The sequence below is a fragment of the Oryzias melastigma genome, linkage group LG14, assembly GCF_002922805.2.
Source record: "Oryzias melastigma strain HK-1 linkage group LG14, ASM292280v2, whole genome shotgun sequence".
In the NCBI taxonomy this organism is placed as follows: domain Eukaryota; kingdom Metazoa; phylum Chordata; class Actinopteri; order Beloniformes; family Adrianichthyidae; genus Oryzias; species Oryzias melastigma.
The window spans coordinates 5,578,585-5,597,149 of record NC_050525.1 but is presented as its reverse complement, the minus strand read 5'-3'; the positions used below and the strand labels follow the sequence as shown (position 1 = coordinate 5,597,149).

At 42.0% G+C, this 18,565-nt stretch overlaps 1 protein-coding gene across 2 annotated transcripts in view; it reads right to left on the bottom strand.

Moving 5' to 3' along the window:
- The window catches only part of LOC112138045 (spectrin beta chain, non-erythrocytic 4), a 52,101-nt gene that overhangs the window by 17,971 nt on the left and 15,565 nt on the right, over window positions 1-18,565 (bottom strand). For both annotated transcript variants that reach the window (XM_024260605.2, XM_024260606.2), the window contains 11 exons: window positions 12,280-12,543; window positions 11,100-11,333; window positions 10,898-10,987; window positions 8,397-8,675; window positions 8,186-8,316; window positions 7,874-8,078; window positions 4,196-4,441; window positions 3,970-4,104; window positions 2,468-2,709; window positions 622-760; window positions 430-514 (listed from right to left, as the gene is read on the bottom strand). In XM_024260605.2, coding sequence (XP_024116373.1) covers window positions 430-514; window positions 622-760; window positions 2,468-2,709; window positions 3,970-4,104; window positions 4,196-4,441; window positions 7,874-8,078; window positions 8,186-8,316; window positions 8,397-8,675; window positions 10,898-10,987; window positions 11,100-11,333; window positions 12,280-12,543 — 2,050 coding nt within the window. The remainder of the gene's footprint in view (window positions 1-429; window positions 515-621; window positions 761-2,467; window positions 2,710-3,969; window positions 4,105-4,195; window positions 4,442-7,873; window positions 8,079-8,185; window positions 8,317-8,396; window positions 8,676-10,897; window positions 10,988-11,099; window positions 11,334-12,279; window positions 12,544-18,565) is intronic.

Sequence of the window (18,565 nt, the reverse complement as noted above, 5' to 3'; positions counted from 1 at the left end):
TGGTCTACGTCGCTTCTCAAACCGTCCGCCATTGTTGTTTACACTCTGGGATCCCTGAAGTGACGTCACGTGCAGCCCCTGCCCATCACCACCTATCGCCCAAATTTGAAGCTGTGCACGACCATAAAATGTTCAATAAAATCGCGCTGGATCATTTTAAGTGAATATTTTTATCAGATTCGTTTTCCAAGTTCCATTGACTTTCTAAATTTAAAAAAAAAAATTGCCACTGCACGAGGCCTTTAACGTAATGAATGAGGATTTTTGACAGAATATCAAAAAGAAGCAGTCAATGGTCAAGTATCCCCAATTATAAATATCAATCCATGGCAAACACATTTTATGACAAAGCGGATAGAAATCTTTTACTTCAAGCTGTTTTTTTGCTGAATTACATTTACATCCATATATATTATATGAATTACTCACTGCTCTGTAACTTCTCTTGGTGTCGGTCCCATTTTTCAACAAGATCCTTCTGCTTCGTTAGAAGACTGTCCAATTTCTCTTTGATCTGATGGGAAAGACAAAAAAGCCATCATGACAGAATTCATGTCCTCATAGAAGAAATTGCATGACTTCTGGGTACATTCATGTTCACGTGTGAACAAACTAACCCACCTCCTCTGATGCGGGGTTGCCTGCTGCTATCAAAATCTTGCCGAGGTCTGCACATTGCTGTATGGTCTTGCTGCGACCGTCTATTTTGGCTTTCAGCTCCTGGTGTTGTTTCATCATCACTTCCAGAGCTGTCAAATCCCTGAAGAGTAAAAGATGAAGGTCTTTTAAACATAGATAACAGAAAACAAGACATTTGGTGGATGCTGGATGAAAGGACAATATCTGGGCAAGGTGACTTTGATGTTTCCAAATGATAAAGATTTTACATTCCGTATATTAATATTATTGAGGGTAAACTGCTGGGAACTTGAAATAATGTGGATCAAACTCAAGCTCGTGAACTGTGTAAAGGCAGCTGTATTCATGTCCATGCCTTTAATAGAGTCCATAAACATTGTACATCTGTTAAAAACTGAAAACACTGACTCACAATCTTATGACCTTATGTTTAGGCTGGGCGATAAATCGATTTATTTATTAATTTGAATGTGTTGATTTTGAATATTAATTTCTGAGTGAAAATGGTACAAAATGGCAGTGAGCAAAAAGGAGCTTGCTCGGTGAGGCTGAGAAAAAAAGAAAAAGCTTGTTCCGTGAGGTACACAAGCACACGCAACACGAGAGACAGCCCCCAACCCCCCCCCCCCAACTTTAGTTAATTCACTTCTATGTTGGCTGTTAGCAGCGGGAACATGTCATTCTTTAACATGATCCAGCTGGAACTGGAGGATAAACCTGCTGGACCTACAGCAGCAACAGAAAGTGCAATAAAAGTGTTGATTTGGAGATAGCAGTGTGCATGGTGCATTCAAACCGAACGTGGCAGGAGCGGCAAGCTTCAATGTTAAGTCAATGTAAAAACGCGGTAAGACGGGGCACGTCATTGTTTGGGTGTCGGGCACAGCAAGACAGAGGTGAGCATGTCAGCCAATCGGGGACCCAGCTTTGGGCACGTGACTTTTTGGAGTAGAAACAGCAACAATACATTAATATTAATTAATTCAATACAATGAAGAGTGGCGGCGATGACAGAAGAACGATGGCCCAGAAAAGGTGGGGTTATTGTTTCAAAATGGCCCCTCAATGCAAGGATTTTCTTCATGATCTTCCATGCATTTTCTCAACCCATGGTAGCCACTAGGTTCCTGGAAACTGTTCCAGTTACTTTTGGGCAAAGGCGGGATTAACACTGGACAGGTCGCCAGCCTGTCACAGAGCTCATTAGCTGGATGGACGGCTACGCTAATTAATAATTTGATGCCCCCCCCCCATAGCGGGTGCACTGCTGCTGCTGCATTACAGCCGTCAGATTGATATTCATTCTCCGCCTTATTTTTTAAAATAAAAGATCACTTTTGTCAAAAACCTACAAATAAATGCCATATTATCTCTTTAATTTAATAAAATCTCAATCACAGAAGATAAAAAAAGTTTGTTTATTTTAGACAGATTTTTATTACGCTGATCTCACAGCTGCATGGCAGGACGCCTGAGGTTGTTAATACATATTAACAAATTAATTATGATTTATTAATCACGTCAACTTTCACAGCCCTAATATAAACCCAAGATGCTCGCTCAACATCATCCATGTGTTCCGTGATGTGGGAAGGAATGAATTCCAGAACAACTTCGGCAGTTGCACCGGCGCAGGAGCGTCAAGGCATCGAGCAGTAAATTTGACTGGTGTCAAAAGATAGGCGGCAGACGCAAATTCGACGTGCCTGCCATGTTATGTGTGAATGCAGCTTTAGACACTGATGCTAGGATGCTATGCTAATGAGCTGTTCCACGTAATGACAAATTATTTGAAGGGACACATTTCAGTGCAGACAGAATGTCCTACCTTGGCTCATCCCATCTTATCTGGCCCATGATGCCTTCCATCCACATAAGGTTTTCACGCACCACAGAGAAGAACTGCACCTTGTCAGTCACAGAAGTCACCTGGACTCGACTGGCCTCACAAGCCCTCAGCAGTTCTTTCCATGCATCCATGACTTCCTGCTCTTTGACCATGATGGCTTCAGCCTTCTCCCCTGCGTAGATGGTCCTCAGCTGGGCAGCATTCTCCTGCAGCTGCCTCACCTGACAAGACAGAATGGAGGATTGTGGTTCTGCCACCTCTGGGATTGTAGTGTCAGAGAACTCAGCTTAGCTGCGTTAATACTATTCACAGAATCATCTATAATATTTAAATACAATTTCTTAAACTGTGAGAATAAAACTCCCTTAACAGCAAAGATTAACACTACTTTGACTTTGAAACATTTATTGAACGCTCTAAAACGACATTTTAAAAACTTTAAAAACATAACTTTTTAACGTGGACTGAACTTCAGGACGCGGCTGGTACCTGTACCCTAACCCTAGCCTGTTACGCATTTGGTAACGCATCGGGAACTGGCACTGATCAGCGTCTAGTACTAGTCCCCGTCCAGTACGTGGTTCAGGTTAGGGTTAGGATACCGGTGCGATCCACCTCCTGGTACCAGTTTGTGACCCAGAGGTTGAAAACCCTTCATTTAATTGGAACATCTAGCAAGTTGAGGACATCCGAAACATATTTCTTTGGACACGGAGGGCTTCTTAACCACACATCAATATGTGACGACTTGGGAATGAGAACGTGTTGCAATATGTTAACAGTGTAAGATAACATCGGGCCGTTAATAACACAAATATAAAATAATCCGACCCCTGTGCCTCGACTTTGACACATGTGCTTTAGAAGTACCAGACCCATGCGTGGTGGTTTTGAGGAATTAGTTAGTGGTTGGCCTAATTGATTTAGACTTTTTAAATAGCGTCTAAACAGGATTTCTACTAATTAATTGCTTCTTTAAGAGAGAGCTTAGAACTTCAAAGAGCTAGTTTTAGTATTATAAGCTTTTCCTCAACCATTCATTGTATTTTTAGGGTTTTTAGGTGACTGCTCTTAACAGACATTATTCAAGGTTTTAATAATTTTTAGCTTTTTAAAGTAATTAATAACTTAAAAATGCTTTCATACTTATTACAGCTTGTTGAGGGTTACCCTTAGAACAAACAGCCTCCTTACACGAGGTTTTAAAGAACCATTTAGAGGCATGATGGGAAATTCATTAGTCTAATTAAATTCCTATGTGAAATTTTGGTCAGAAAAATATTAACTATAAATCAGCCATAGTAGCTTTTTGTACCAAACGTAATAGCACACTTCTCACAATGGAGTTTTACAAAGTACTTTTGGTTGCATCTTTGTAGCTATAAACTAAAAATGTAAACTATAAGAGAGTTGTAGGAAAAAATACTCTGATTGCTGAAGGCAATCAGACAATGACTGGAGTTTAAGGGGTCATTACTTACCTGAGCAACCAGCAGTTGAAGGGCGTGCTCAAAGGAGTGCATGAGTCTCTGCAGAGTGGCCGGATTGGAGATGTTGGCTTGGCATGCCCTCACCTCTGGAAGCTGCTTTGTCTTTCCCGCAATCTGAGCCAGGACCTGTCACACAGCAAAGTAGTGTCACAAAAACAACCTGCAGAGCCCATGGAGAACCATCTGACTCTCAGCTTCACGTCTGTTTTGGCTGCACCTCTTTACAGTCGGTGAAGAACTTGTGCAGCTGATAAGAAGCTGCCAGCATCTGCCTGCGGGTCTCCATGAGCTCCAGGAGGTCAGCCCAGGACTCATTGAGACCGTCTTTCCACTCGGCGATGGTGGCTGCATCTGAGTGTCCGCAGTCGATCATCTCGTTCACCATTTTGTTCACCTGCTCCATGCGCTGCTCACCAGTGCTGTTGGTTTCTGTGGCAAACTTTGTGAACCTCTCCTGGAGCACCTGCAGCAGAGAACACAGAACCCTTCAGGGAGCACAGAGAGGGTGTGAACATAACGGGATATGCACACACGCAGAACATTTTCTTTGAGTCATATCTGCTCTGGAGGGTTTTTGGGAGACCAACACCGACTGTGGCTACCTTCTCATATCCACATTTCCACTCAGGACTAATAAGTGTCAGAGTCTCACTCTACACAGCAGCACATGAATGACATCTTTGCTTGATCTGACCCATTGAAAGGCAACAGTTCTTTTGTGTACTCTGGAGCTGAGCCGGGATTACATCCATTCTATTCGTGTTTGTGTTTTGGACTGTTTAGGCATGTGTCCATTCAGATGGCTTTATTGTCTAAAGGATCTGGTTCCTTTCAGAAGGTACGGAGGTTGGACCCACAGCTAACAAAAAATGTACTTGATTTATTGGTGGTATGAACACATACAGTGAGAAGACCCAAACTGGGCATTCTCTGCTTGGATTTTCTCAACAGTCAGAAACCATGTCTCATTGGTGATTCTAGGTGTATGTGAGTGTGTGGTCCAACTGCATCGCCACCTTGCTGCGGTGAATCCGCAGTGATTCCTGAATCGCTATGTCGCTATAAGATGACCTGGATGGCTATATGCAGGTATAACCAGAGGAAGAGGTCCCAACTATTAGTGTTTCCGCCAACCAACTTGTTCTGCGCTCAGCCTGTTTCCCAATGTTTACAGTGAGGCAAATAAGTATTTGAACACCCAGTGATTTTGCAGGTTTTCCCACTTAGGAATCATGGAGGAGTCTGAGATTTTCATCTTCGGTGCATGTCTACCGTGAGAAACATAATCTACAATAAAATATGGAAGTCACATTGTATAATTTATCTGTATGCTACAGCTGCAAATAAGTATTTGAACTTGAGGAAAATTAATGTCAATATTGATATACAGTAGCCTTTGTTTGTGATTCCACAGGTCAAATGTTTCCTCTAGTTTTTCACCAGGTTTGCACAGACTGCAGGAGGGATTTTGGCCCACTCCTCCTCACAGATCTTCTTTAGGTCAATCAAATTTCTGGGCTGTTGCTGAGATACATGGAGTTTGAGTTCCCTCCAGTGATTTTCTATTGTGTTTAGGTCTGGAGACTGGCTAGGCCACTCCAGAACCTTGATATGCTTATTTTAGAGACACTCCTTGGTTATCTTGGTTGTGTGCTTCGGGTCATTGTCATGTTGGAAGATCCAACCATGACATCATCTTCAATGCTCTGACTGAGGGAAGGAGGTTGTTCTCAAAAATCAACACACGGTCATCCTCTCCTTAATACAGTGCAATCGTCCAGTCCCATAAGCAGAAAAATACCCCATAGCATGATGCTACCACCTCCAAGCTTCACAGTAGAGATTGGCCCTCTTTATTTTTCCAAACAGCGCAAGTGGAACTAAGACCAAAAGTTCTTTTCTGGTCTCATCCGACCACCTGACTTTTTCCCATGATCCTCTGGGTCATCCAAATGGTCATTGGCAAACTTAAGATGGTCTGGACATGTGCTGGTTTAAGCAGGAAAACTTTCCGTGCCGTACATGATTTCAAACCATGATGTCTTGGTGTAATACCAACAGTAATCGTGGAAACAGTGGCCACAGCTATTTTCAGGACATCGACCAGCTCCTCCTGTGTAGTTCTGGGCTGAGTCCTCACCTTTCTTAGGACCATGAGACCCCACCAGGTGAGATCTTTCATGCACCCTCAGTCTGAGGGAGATTGACAGTCATGTTTCTCTTCTTCCATTTTCTAATAATTGTTCCAACAGTGGATCTTTTTTCACCAAGCTGCCTGATGTAACATGGGTGCCAAAACCATTTTGTTGCATTCTCTTACTCTGCTAGTGACTCTTTGTCAGTATGCGCCTTGCGTCCCTCAGGTCACGTGACTTTGACCAACTGCTAGCAGAAAGGGATCAGTAGCACACGTAGGTGAGCTGGAATTTGTTTGTTTGCTAGGAGGAGCAACAACCGCTTGTAACCGCAAGCTAAACCTCTGAACCTGGTTGAACTTTATTGGGGCCCTCCGAGGGACTTCCTCCATCCTGTGCTGCCCGTTGATGGTAGGAGGCTCCTGTAGCCTACAGACTTTTCTCAACATCAACCTGCAAACCAGAACTCTTCTTCATAAACCATGTATTCACTGCTTCACTGGAATACTTGCCTCAGGATTACTTTTCTGGAACAGTTGCTGGACTACTGCTCTCATTAAACTGAACTGTGTATATGAGTATATGAGAGACCACATTTGGTTTGTGTATTCCAGACCAACAAATACTGGTTTATTGATTAGTTGACCATTGTACATATACTCAAATATTTAATTTGGTTTCATTGTAAATGTTGTTATTTTTATGGCCATCTTGTCTGTTTATTTACTTGTCTATAAATACCAAATCAAAAGCAAATCTCCTCAGCCTCTGCCTTCTCTCTTCTTGAGCCGAACTTGAGTCTTCTGAAAACTGGTCCGATAAACATTTATTCATTCATTCATTCAGCTTCTAGGCCGCTTGTTCCTAGTCAGGGTCGCGGGGGTGCCGGAGCCTAACCCGGCTACTGAAGGGCGAAGGCGAGGTTCACCCTGGACAGGCCGCCAGTCTGTCGCAGGACCTCGATCACACACCCATCCACTCTCACATTCATACCTAGGGGCAGTTTAGAGTCACCAATTAACCTATGAAGCATGTTTTTGGACAGTGGGAGGAAGTCGGAGTCCCCGGTGAAAGCCCACGCATGCAACTCCACACAGAAAGGTCCCAGTTGATGTTTTTCAGATTCCCCAGCCGGGATTCGAACCGGGGCCTTCTTGCTGTGAGGCAAGAGCGCTAACCACTGCGCCACCGTGCAGCCCAGTCCGATAAACATATCAATTTTATTAAGTTTGTACTCACCGAATTTGGGCAATACATATGCTACATTGGCTATTGCCCTGTAGTTCTTTCTAGCCTTGTGGAGCTCTACAATTTAGTCTCTGGTGTCTTTGGACAGCTCTTTGGTCTTGGCCATGTTAGTAGTTGGAGTTGTACTGATTGTATGGGGTGAACAGGTGTCTTTATGCAGCAATTGACCTCAAGCAGGTGATTCTAATTTAGTCTTATAAGTGGAGATTAGATGGACTATAAAAATGTGGACTAACAGGTCAGAATTCTAGCTGATAGACAGGTGCTCTTATACTTATTTGTAGAACTGTTAAACTGATTTTCTTGGAGCAACTCAATCGCAGAAATCCAATATAAGTCAAAAATCTTTAACATTACGTGCTGTTGTGTAGTTGTCTAGTTACTGTTTAGTTTATGTCACTTTTAAGACATGATGGACAGTGTCAGAACTCGCGATTTTCTTGTGAAAGAGCTAAGAGTTATAGAATCGAATGCTTTGTTTTGGTGAGACCAAACCATACAGATGTACTGACCGAGACTTCCTGGAGGTCCTGGCCCAGCTCGGTGGAGCTGGCCACCGCCTCGTGCTCAGTGATCCACCTCTCCAAGTCCTCCACCTCCTTATTGAGCTGATAGAGCCAGTACTGCTGCTCCAGCTTGGTCTTTCTGTGCTCCACCATATCCTTCAGTGACACGTACAGTCGGTCTATGTGGGACTGCTGCTTCATGATCTGCTCACTGTGGAGGACACAACAACTTTTGACTGTGTTGTCACATTGTTAATGCTTAGGTGGGGGCATTGTGAATAAAGGAAAGATCATGCATGTGTGGGGTTCATGCCGCACCTCTCCGGGTGTCCCAGCTCCAGGAGATGCTGGCATTGCTGCGACAGCATGCCGACCGTCTCTGCATACGTTTCAACCGTTTGCTCCAGAGTCAGGTGAGCCTTTAGTAGCTGCAGTGTGCTGGCCTCATCCTTTCACACACAATCCCAAAGTCAAGATACAAAAGCTTCAGAATCCATTCTAGGGAAATAAATACCAGAACTAAACATACCGTTCCTTTTTCTTCACTGGCAAGATGAAGTTTCTGTCCGGACAGCCAGGACTCCACTTTGGCTCCTTCACTGTAATACTGCTGAGCCTGCAGGGCAGCTTCCAGAATCACAGCCCTCCGCTCAGTCTCCAGCTGCAACACCTCCCACAGCTGGCGCACGTGCCCTGCGCCCTCACGCACAAACTCCACCTCAGGGGTTCTCAGTGACGCGATGATGCCCGCCCGGTCCAGGACCTCCTCGACCCGAGCTCGCCGCCCAGTCAGCTCTCTCTGGAGTGCCTGTGAGACCAACAGTTTGATGACTCGTGGAATCTGATCACAGAGCGGCAACAGAAAAGGAACGGAGCATCTTTTCTTTCTTTCCTTGCTTCCGGTTGGTTTTAGAAAATATTTTTAAGTTTAAATGAGTTATTGCTTTAATCTTTCCGCCGTCTGTCATCACCAACCATCTCTGGTCTTCGTTTGTCTCATTTTCCTTCAAGAAATCTTGTTTCTGCACATCACTTTCCTCAAGCTGCTCCCAGTTTTTAACCCTTTAACACCTGAGGCATTGTCAGCTACGTTTAAACACAAAATCTTTAACATTCTGTAACTTTTCAACCGTTAATACGATCAACATAATTCCAATAGATTCTGAAGGAGAAAAGTGCCCTGAGCCAAAACCAATAAGAACCAGAAAGTTCTGTTTGAAAAGTTTGAACATAAACAAACATGTAAAAACATGTCATTTCTGATTACCATTACATGTCTAGAGACCAAATCTACAAAAACTGAGGGAAAAGAAGGCGTAATATGCAATTTTACCCTTGCCCAACCCCCCCCCCTCCAATGTCCAAATTAATTCTTAATTAAAAAAGTTAAAATTAAACTTTTTTATATTTTGGTATTAATTGTAGTGTTGAAACTAACTGTGGGAACATTTACGTATTTCAAATAATTTTGTTATCCGTAGTACATGTGCAGGTACAATTTTTGACCCTTTTGGCTTGCCGTACTTCCTTCCCCTGATGGCACGTCACAGAGAAGTGTACTGATGCTTTTATTCAGCACTTCGAAATAAAGAAACTTGATCTCAGTATCCGCGTCCTCCATGACGAGTTCGACAAAAGTTTTTGATGGAAGCTCCTCCCACACACAGTGGGAGCTTCAGGGTAACTAACTTTGACGCATGTAAAACAAAGATGGGGTACAGTACATGAATTTGACGCCAGTTGTATTTGGTGTGGACAGAAAATGTATTTTAACAATACGCGCATGGTGTGAGGTACACAGCGGGGGAAGGGGGTGTGTGGGCCGAACTGTAGCTAATGATCCGTACAGACCACAGGTTAGCCATAATCCATCACACCGCTAGTTTACAGTCAAAAAGATGAATATTTTTAGTCATTTTAGCATAGTAAAATGTTACCTGTTATTATTTCCTTTACGGTTCAATTGACTTGAGTTAGAAATATTAGAAATGTGTAATGTGTTGTGAACCCTAGAACACTTTCGCTGTAAAAAGTTACACCATCACTTTTGCCGGGTAATTTTTACCCGATATAAGATACCCAATAAAAAGTATTTCTCATAAAAAAATAGATCAAGATATAACGACACATGATGAATTAGAGTAGTTCTCTTTTATTTCAAACTGTGCTTTATGCAACAAAGTGGGTAAAAAAATATAGGAAAATCCTAAGAACATGCTTGAAAGTGAATTAGGAATTTGAGAAGAAAAATTCCTAAAAAAATAAACAATGATACTGTACACTTGACCTTTGGTCAACTCATTCCTGGGACATGTGAGACTTTACCCAGAGACCCATGACACTCAAAACATGCAACAAATTTAAAATAATGTAAATACTTTTGCTTGGGTGAAAATCACCTGGCGATAGTGCTCTAGGGTTAATCTGCTCAGAATGCAGTGGAAACAGCTCAGTGGTATTTTTAGGTTCTGCATGCATCGGATAGGTCAGAGGGCAGCTGCTCTCTGACAGGACAACAGTATGAACGTGCTGTAAAAAGCCCTTACTAGATTAGATTAGATTAGATTAGACTAGAAATGTGTTTTATCAAGAAATCAAGAAAACAATAATTCATGTTCAGTACAATCAATCAACAGAAGTTTACATCCAAAAAAACATTTCAAACACAGGATAACTAGACAATAAAAGATAGATTGCTTGAAAGGGAGTGGGAGGAAGCGAATTTATATAATCCCACCCCGCCTTGACTTTACCATTTCCTTTACGTGTATTCTCATTGTCCGGTTCAGATCAGATATTTACATTTTTCCAACATAGATTCAGGTTATTAGGGATCCTGAAGTAACAGTAAATCACATGACTTTGTAAGTGGATATAGTGGTGGAGAGAGCACGGAAAACACGTCTGCTCGTAACCCGGAATGAAAAAAAAACAACAAAAAACTGAAAATTGCTGTGAGACACAATGCGATGAGGCTGATTCTGCATCAGCTTTCCCCAGAGCATGATTTTCATCCTGCACGACCCTTACCTGGTTCTTTTTGACGTGCTGCTGGACGCTCTGCAGGTTATTCCCAAAATCCTTACAGGAAGCCAGTGGAAGCCTCTCCTGGATCCACAACTGGAAGCATTTGATGCTGGTCAGTGTTTAAACGAATCTGACTATCCAACATGGAACACAGTGTTTTCTTTCTGATATCCTTGGTATCAAAGAAAAAACATGCCCCACTCACTATCTCGTCCTCCAGGTCCTGGGCCACCTGGTGCATCTCCTTGGAGGCCAGCAGGATTCGGCGCCTCTCCTTCAGGGGTTCGATGAGGCGGACTATTCGGGTCTCTACCACACCTGACTGCTCCGTGTCATCTTTGTCGCCGGGCATGAGGCCCTGCTGGGGCAGGCAGAGCCCCTGCAAAGTCCCCAGCTCCCCCACATCCTTGTAGAAGTCCCCTATCTGAGACTCCATGGCCTGCAGAGGAGGAGCTGAAGGTCACGATACAGCAGATCCAAGACGGACACACACATCAGCTGTTTTCCTCAGAGCCTTTCTGGGTTATGCAATGGTTTAGCTCACTTTTACAAAAAAAAGGCATATGGAGCATTTTTTTATTGCTATGAAAGCTGTGTGCGGCAACATGAAAATGGCGGTGGATGTGGACGCTTATATTAGACAAGAAACTGAGCGACACGCTCGGCTAGTCGAGCATGATCCAGGCTAGCACTTCTGATGCTGAAGCAGAGCTTTCCTCTCTTCCCTGTTTACCTTCAGGCAGAAACGCAGCTGAAACGCTCTGAAAAACAATCACTTCTTGGGCGTTGGTCAGGGATGTCAAACTCAATCACACAGGGGCCAACATCCAAAACGCACCTTAGGTCGTGGGTCATACATGATAAACATTTATTGAACACTCTTAAACAAAATTTTCAACATTTTAATACCATAACTTTTTGACATTATTATGAACTAGATATATAGCATTACCTGTGATAATGCTAGTGTGAATGCTGTAAGCGGAATTTTGAAGATGGTAGTGCTGACCGCTGAAGATGCTGAAATTGGTAACTAAAAACACTGAAGCTGACAGATAAAATCACTGAAGCTAATAGCTAAAAATGTTGAAGCTGATATGTAGCTAAAATATTAACTAAATGCCAAATTAGCCTAAAAAGCAAAAACAAAAAAACCTAGGTTAGCCTAAATGTAGCTGAAAAACTAGCTAAACGTCCGTCAGTGAGAAATCAACACGAATGGCTCTTTAGAGTTGAAGGTTGCCGACCCTGCTGTAGGTGGATCAGACACAGAAATCCTTTCAAAATAAAATATTTCTATATTTTGTTTTTGTCTGAAGAGGAGCTCTGGGACTAGGATTGGACCTGCTTGATCTAAATCCTGGTTTTCACTGAAAGAGACTTGCCTGGAATTTCTGGAGCTGCTCATTGAAGGTGGGAAGATGGTGAGCCTGTTCCAGCTGGGGGGGCTGCTGCTCTAAATGAGAGAGCTGGCTGTCCAGGTCCGAGTAGCTCTTCACCACTGGCTCCGCCTTGTTGTTTTCAAACAGCTGGCGGGCCTTGGCCTTGGTGGTGTTCTCCAGGTCGGACCAGCACTCCCTGATCTCCTCCAGCTTCTGCTCCACCACTGAGCGCAGCTCTGGCTTCTCCTGGATCAGCTCCTCGCCCTCCTGCGGAGAAATCCAAAGCATGTTATACTGAGCGGTGCAGCTCCTCTGCTGCAAATGTTAGAGCGCTTCTCTCTGTAAATGGCAGCGTGTTATTTCTTGGCTGAGTGCTCTCTTTGTTTTTGCTGGTTTTCTGCTTTAATGTCAGGTTTTGCTCTGAGGCAAGCTTCTGTGGTGCACAGACTAAAATCACAGGAATTCGATCTGAACGAGAAATGTAAACGAAGCTGTAAAATGACGCGTTTGTGCTTTATCTGCCAACACGTTCAGAGCATTGAAGTATGCGACATATTCAGAGAAATTCAAACTCTTGTGGGGTTGTGTGGTTTCTGTTCTCTCGTATGTGATAGTGGCATGTGGGTTTTCTGGGCTCAACCATGCGTGATAGGTAGCATCTCCTGCCCCTCGCCTCTCAAACAGTTGGCCTCATATTCTGTTCTTTCATAATGCGGCGCTGAATTCCTTCTCTTGGCACAGGCTCTCTGCTTAACTGCTGCTCGCTCCCTCGCTCCTATCTTTACTCAGCGCTGCTTTTCTCTCATAATGCAGAGCCAGCAGAAAGGAAGACCGCCTTTCTCTCTCCGCTGCCTTGCTCGGCTTTATTTACACGGAGTGAAGCAGAGAGGAGGACTACAGGATCGGAGGTTTCTGGAGCAGGACTGGGGCTCCTGGACTGCACATCTCTCCTGGAACGCTTGTATCCAGAGGGGATTTGTGAAGAGCAGTTCGTCATGGCTGACACTGGGATATTTTAGTGGCTACCACAGAAGCATCATGGCAGCATAGGTTGCCAGGTTCTGCAGGCAGCCTCAGATTGCTGATGAAGCACTGTAAAACAGCAGAAAGGATGAAAGCCATTTCCCCATTTATCTTTCATTTATTGGTGTGAACAGTTACGTTCTCACGGTGAAACACTCAAAAAGTGTTATTTAAAGCCTTGCTACCAGTTACCACATCTGGAATGTTTAAATTAGGGATGTCTCAATCAGGTTCATTTGGGCCCGATCCGATTCCGAGTCATTTGATTTTGTGTATCTGCCGATACCGAGTCCCGAGCCGATACTTTTATAAGACATTTAAAACATGAATAAATTAAACAAACAGATTAGTGTTGTCCCTTATTTATATTTCATTAATCTTCCTTTATCATTAAAAACTTAAATAAAACACTTCTGTGAAGAAGCTTTAATAAACAAGTAAAAATACAGCAAATATAAACTCAGAAAAAATACAATTTTCTTGTTATATAAGTGATAATTAGTAATGTCAGAAAGTTTAGTGACTTTAGCTTTAACATCTTTAGAGCTTTTGAACATTTTTGATTAAATATGATTTCTGTCCTCATTTAAAATTCTTAAAAATTAATGACTTTGTTTTAGCATGAATTTGATTATGAGAGTTTATGACTAACTGATATCGTTATTAGTTTTCATTTATTTCTTTTTTTTGTTGTTTTTTTTTTTAACTTTTTTTAAGATTATGTGTATTTTTTTAGGAATCATACTTTATTCGCATTTTGCTTATTTGTTAAAATAAAACCCCACAAAACACCAGGTGGTCTGAGGTAAAACAAACAATAAATTCAAATTATTTTTTAAAGCTCTGCAGAAACTATGTCCTAGATCACATGTGTCAAAGTCAAGGCTGGATCCAGCCCTCTGAGTAATTCTATTCGGCCCTCTAGATCATTTCATTTTATTGTTATTAATTACCTGATGCTGTCTTTCATTTAATTCTAACTTGTATCATTTTGACAAATTATATTTTAATGGGGGCAGCACGGTGGAGCAGTGGTTAGCCTTCTTGCCTCACAGCGAGAAGGCCCCGGTTCGACTCCCGGCTGGGACCTTTCTGTGTGGAGTTTGCATGTTCTCCCCGTGCATGCGTGGGTTTTAACTGGGGACTCCGGCTTCCTCCCACCGTCCAAAAACATGCTTCATAGGTTAATTGGTGACTCTAAATTGTCCCTAGGTGTGAATGTAAGAGTGAATGTGTGTGATTGAGGCCCTGAGACAGACTGGCGACCTGTCCAGGGTGAACCCCGCCTTCGCCCTTCAGTAGCCGGGATTGGCTCCGGCACCCCCGTGACCCCGAAAGGGATGAAGCAGTCTGGAAGATGAATGAATGAATGAATATTTTTATGGAAAGTAAAATATTGAAAGTTATTTAAGTGGATTTATTCTGGTATAATATTCCTGCCTGTTTTTATTCATATTTATGTTAAAATGTTTTAAATCTAGAGCGTTCAATAAATGTTAATCCTGTTCGGCCCGTGTCCTAAGGTGTGTTTGGATTTTGGCCCCCTGTGGGATTGAGTTTGACACCCCTGTTCTAGACAGATTCTCCAGGATTTCTTGGTAGATATTCAAGATTATTGCCTCCTAAAACACCTGATGTTGTGGCAGCTTTTGTGAAAAGTTGGTTCCAGATTTTACTTCTTCTCCCAGAGTCTCTCTCTGTCTTTCTCTCATACTCTGTTCATGTTGTGCTGCAGCTGCACGCGCTCAGCACAAACACGTATGTAATGACCGCTTAAGCGGATTTTGAAGAAAAAGGACAAGAGAGGGATAAGGAGAGTTAGTAGAAAAGGGAGTCAGAAGGGAAACGGTCAGGAAGCTACGTCGTCTTCCATGACTGTTATCATGGTAGATTGGTCAAAGTCTCAGTAAAGTTGCGGGGAAAATGTAAAGTTCCAACAAAACCTTGGGCTTGCTTGAAATGCGTTAATAGTTGCGATCACAACAACACAGGGGTCTGACTAGAAAACAACACAAGTTTTCTATCTTAAAATGGAATAATATATATCAAATATATCAAAACGATGATTGGTGGGGGCCTTAAACAAAGTAAAAAAATATATAATTTTCATAAAATTATCCCCCCAGGTGTAGCTGACAAAGGTTCAATATCTATGTTTTTAAAACCAACCACAGTCATTTTTTTCTCTCCTTTAAATTCCACCATCGTTCATCCACATATCAGGGTGTGAGGAAAGTTCTCCTTCACCACTTCTTTCTGCCTTTGGGTTGCATCTCTAGCTCCATTGCCACCGTCACTATAAAGTCCTGGTTGGAGCTCCTCAGGCTGCTTTCCACAGTCTTACCTCCAGGAGACTTTTGTCATTTCAATTGATTTAGATGTCAATATCTTATAGTTCATTCCTCTGACATCTTTACTTAGTGAAAAGGTAGGAAAGCGTCTCATAAACAAACCTTCCAACTGGTCTCAATTCAAACTGTTCTGCAAACATTTCTAAGCCTCTAAATCAGGGGAGTCAAACTCAATCACACAAGGGGCCAAAATCCAACTTAGGTCGCGGACCGAACAAGATAAACATTTATTGAACACTCTGAAACTACATTTTTAAACTTCAAAACTGTAACTTTTTAATATAAATGTAAATAAAATCAGGCAGGAATATTATTCCGTAATAAATCAACTTAAAACATTAAATAATTTTCAATATTTTAGTCTCCATAGAAACACATTTGGTCAAAATTTTACAAGTTAGAAATAAGTGCAACATAACATCGGGCCATTAATAACAATAAAATTAAATTATCTGAGGAGCCGGATAGAATTAGCCGGTGAAATAGGTGTGTGGCCCTGCGATGTACTGGGTGTACCCCGCCTTCGCCCAACTGTAGCCGGGTTTGGGTCCGGCCGCCCCGTGACCCCATAAGGGATAAAACTTTTTTTTTAATAGATGGATGGAGTAAAAACGTAAAATAAATATTTTTTTCATCTGTGCCAGTAAACAACAGTTAATGAATCAAACCATACCTAACCCCCCAAACTTCTTTTTACGACACACTGAACTGTACTTTAGATGTTTGGATCCTTCAAAGCAGCACAGCAGGCACACTTATGAGTATCACCGGGTGAGATTCACAAGCAGCTGATGTAATGCCCCCTGTGGCATATCTGAATAATTACAGTTGGACATTTCCTGATGTTTGGATCTCTAAACGTCTTTTGTTATTATTAAAGGTTATTATTACTTTATTACTGATTGTTTTATAATGGTGTTTCAAACGGTCTTCTAATTTTGAGCTGCATTGTCTGCACTTGTAAAATGCTTTGTTTTCCCTCTCTGGTATGTCAGGAACGACCTTTTGGGTGAGTTGTTCTCTAGTCCTGTTCCCTGTCCCTGAACTTCTGCTTCAGTGTCAGATTTAGGATAATTTAAGATCTTTTGGGATGTTGACCACTGTTTGATCTTTGATTTTGAAAGTCTCAGAGTCTGATGATACACAGGAATTTTCCTGCGCTCATTGGTGGAAACATGCATGTTAATGTATCACAATCCATCTCTAAATGAAACGGGAATATGAACCTTCTCTGTCACTGTATCACACTGTGTTCTCTCTCCTTTTTTCTTTGTGTGTGTGTGCACAAGTGTGTAACATGTGCTATCTTAAGCCCAGGGTCACAGAATTCATCAGCTCTGGTCCTCTAGCTGCTTTTCATGTAGATTCAGAAAGAATCCAGATTTTTTTGACAGTAGAGTTAAGGGAGACCGGAGACAGTTGTAGCCATTTTTATATTTGTGTCTCTTAACTTAAAGCTCATGTGACCCAGTGTCTGTAAACTTCTACACAACTTCTTCATGGGTCTGCTAATAAATGATGTAGAGTTTGCCTCTGAATCACAAAATACATGACTTGAGCTCAAACACTCATCTGACCCCACATCCTGTGAGTGGTAACATGCTTTGGAGTGAAATGTATCTCTATGAAATAAGGCTCATGAAATTGACTTAAATGGTTTGAAACTTGAAAACTGTTTCAACCCCACAGAGTGGAACACGGAGGTATGCAGTATAATATCAGTTGTTTATACAATACTTCTTTACGATTTTACGTTGGATGGAGTTGCAACCGACACAATGAGAACCTGACTTGGGCCCTCTTATGGCTATATTATGTGTTTATTCAATTCTAAAAGAGAGAAAAAAAAAACAATTCTAGCATATAAAGTCTTAAATGAGGCACGTTGTGGGCATGCGTATGTGAGGTTGTATGATTCTAGTCAGTGTCAGGTAGACAACGGTGACAGCAGAATGCCACTCTTGAAGCAGATCCCTGTTTGCTGGATGGAATGGGGCAGAAGTTTCTGATTTTTGATCAATATCTGAAGTTGTGATTTTAAAAATCTTAAAATATGCCTGGATTATATGACCAAATACCACAGCACTGGATTCCAGCTTGTTTGTTGTTGGACCAACACATTCTCACTCCGAAGTCGTCGCATATTGACGTTTGGTTAAGGATTCCTCCGCATCACTTTTTGACGTAGTTGGTGTCCCCAACTCATCTTTTTTGATGTGGTGGCTGTTCCTGTTAAATCACTGGTACCGTTACCCTAACCCTGTACCTGTTCGTGTCCGGTATTACAGCAGTTTGTGTTGCGTGTGTTGAGATGTGATTCCCTTTCCTAAAACGTCTCACTAGGGTTCTATTTTGCTTGAAGAAAAAGTACAAATGTCAAATTATCCATTTATTTGGAGATGAAGAAGATCTTACAAAGCTTTGGAGACCAGAACCTGCAAAATCTCAAGCTAGTCTAACTTGTTTTTAGGCTTGCAGTCCTGTAGCATGTTTGGACCCACAGGTCACTGGCTATCCTCCCCCAACACCCAAACTTCTGACAAGTCCAATTACATTCTAAGGTTCACTTCCCTCACTCTAGCTGCTCTTATCTTACAGTCATCAGGTCAGTGAACAATAGAACAATAAATGATTATAACCAGGCTTTAAAAAGGTAAAGGCAAGTAAATCAAAACATCAGTTAGAAAAGTATAAGGGTCATATAGAAATAAAAGCAGTATAAATATAATGTATGAAATGTAGAAAAAACCTTTATGAAAATAAGAATCCTGCTCCCAGTAAGCTGAAGGTGATCTCTGGTAGAAAAAAAATCTCCATGGAGAAATTTCATTCTGGTAAAGAACGGAAAAAGAGAATGTCGGAAATCTGAACGCCGATGGAGAAAATCTAAACTACAGGTAGATTATGACATCTAT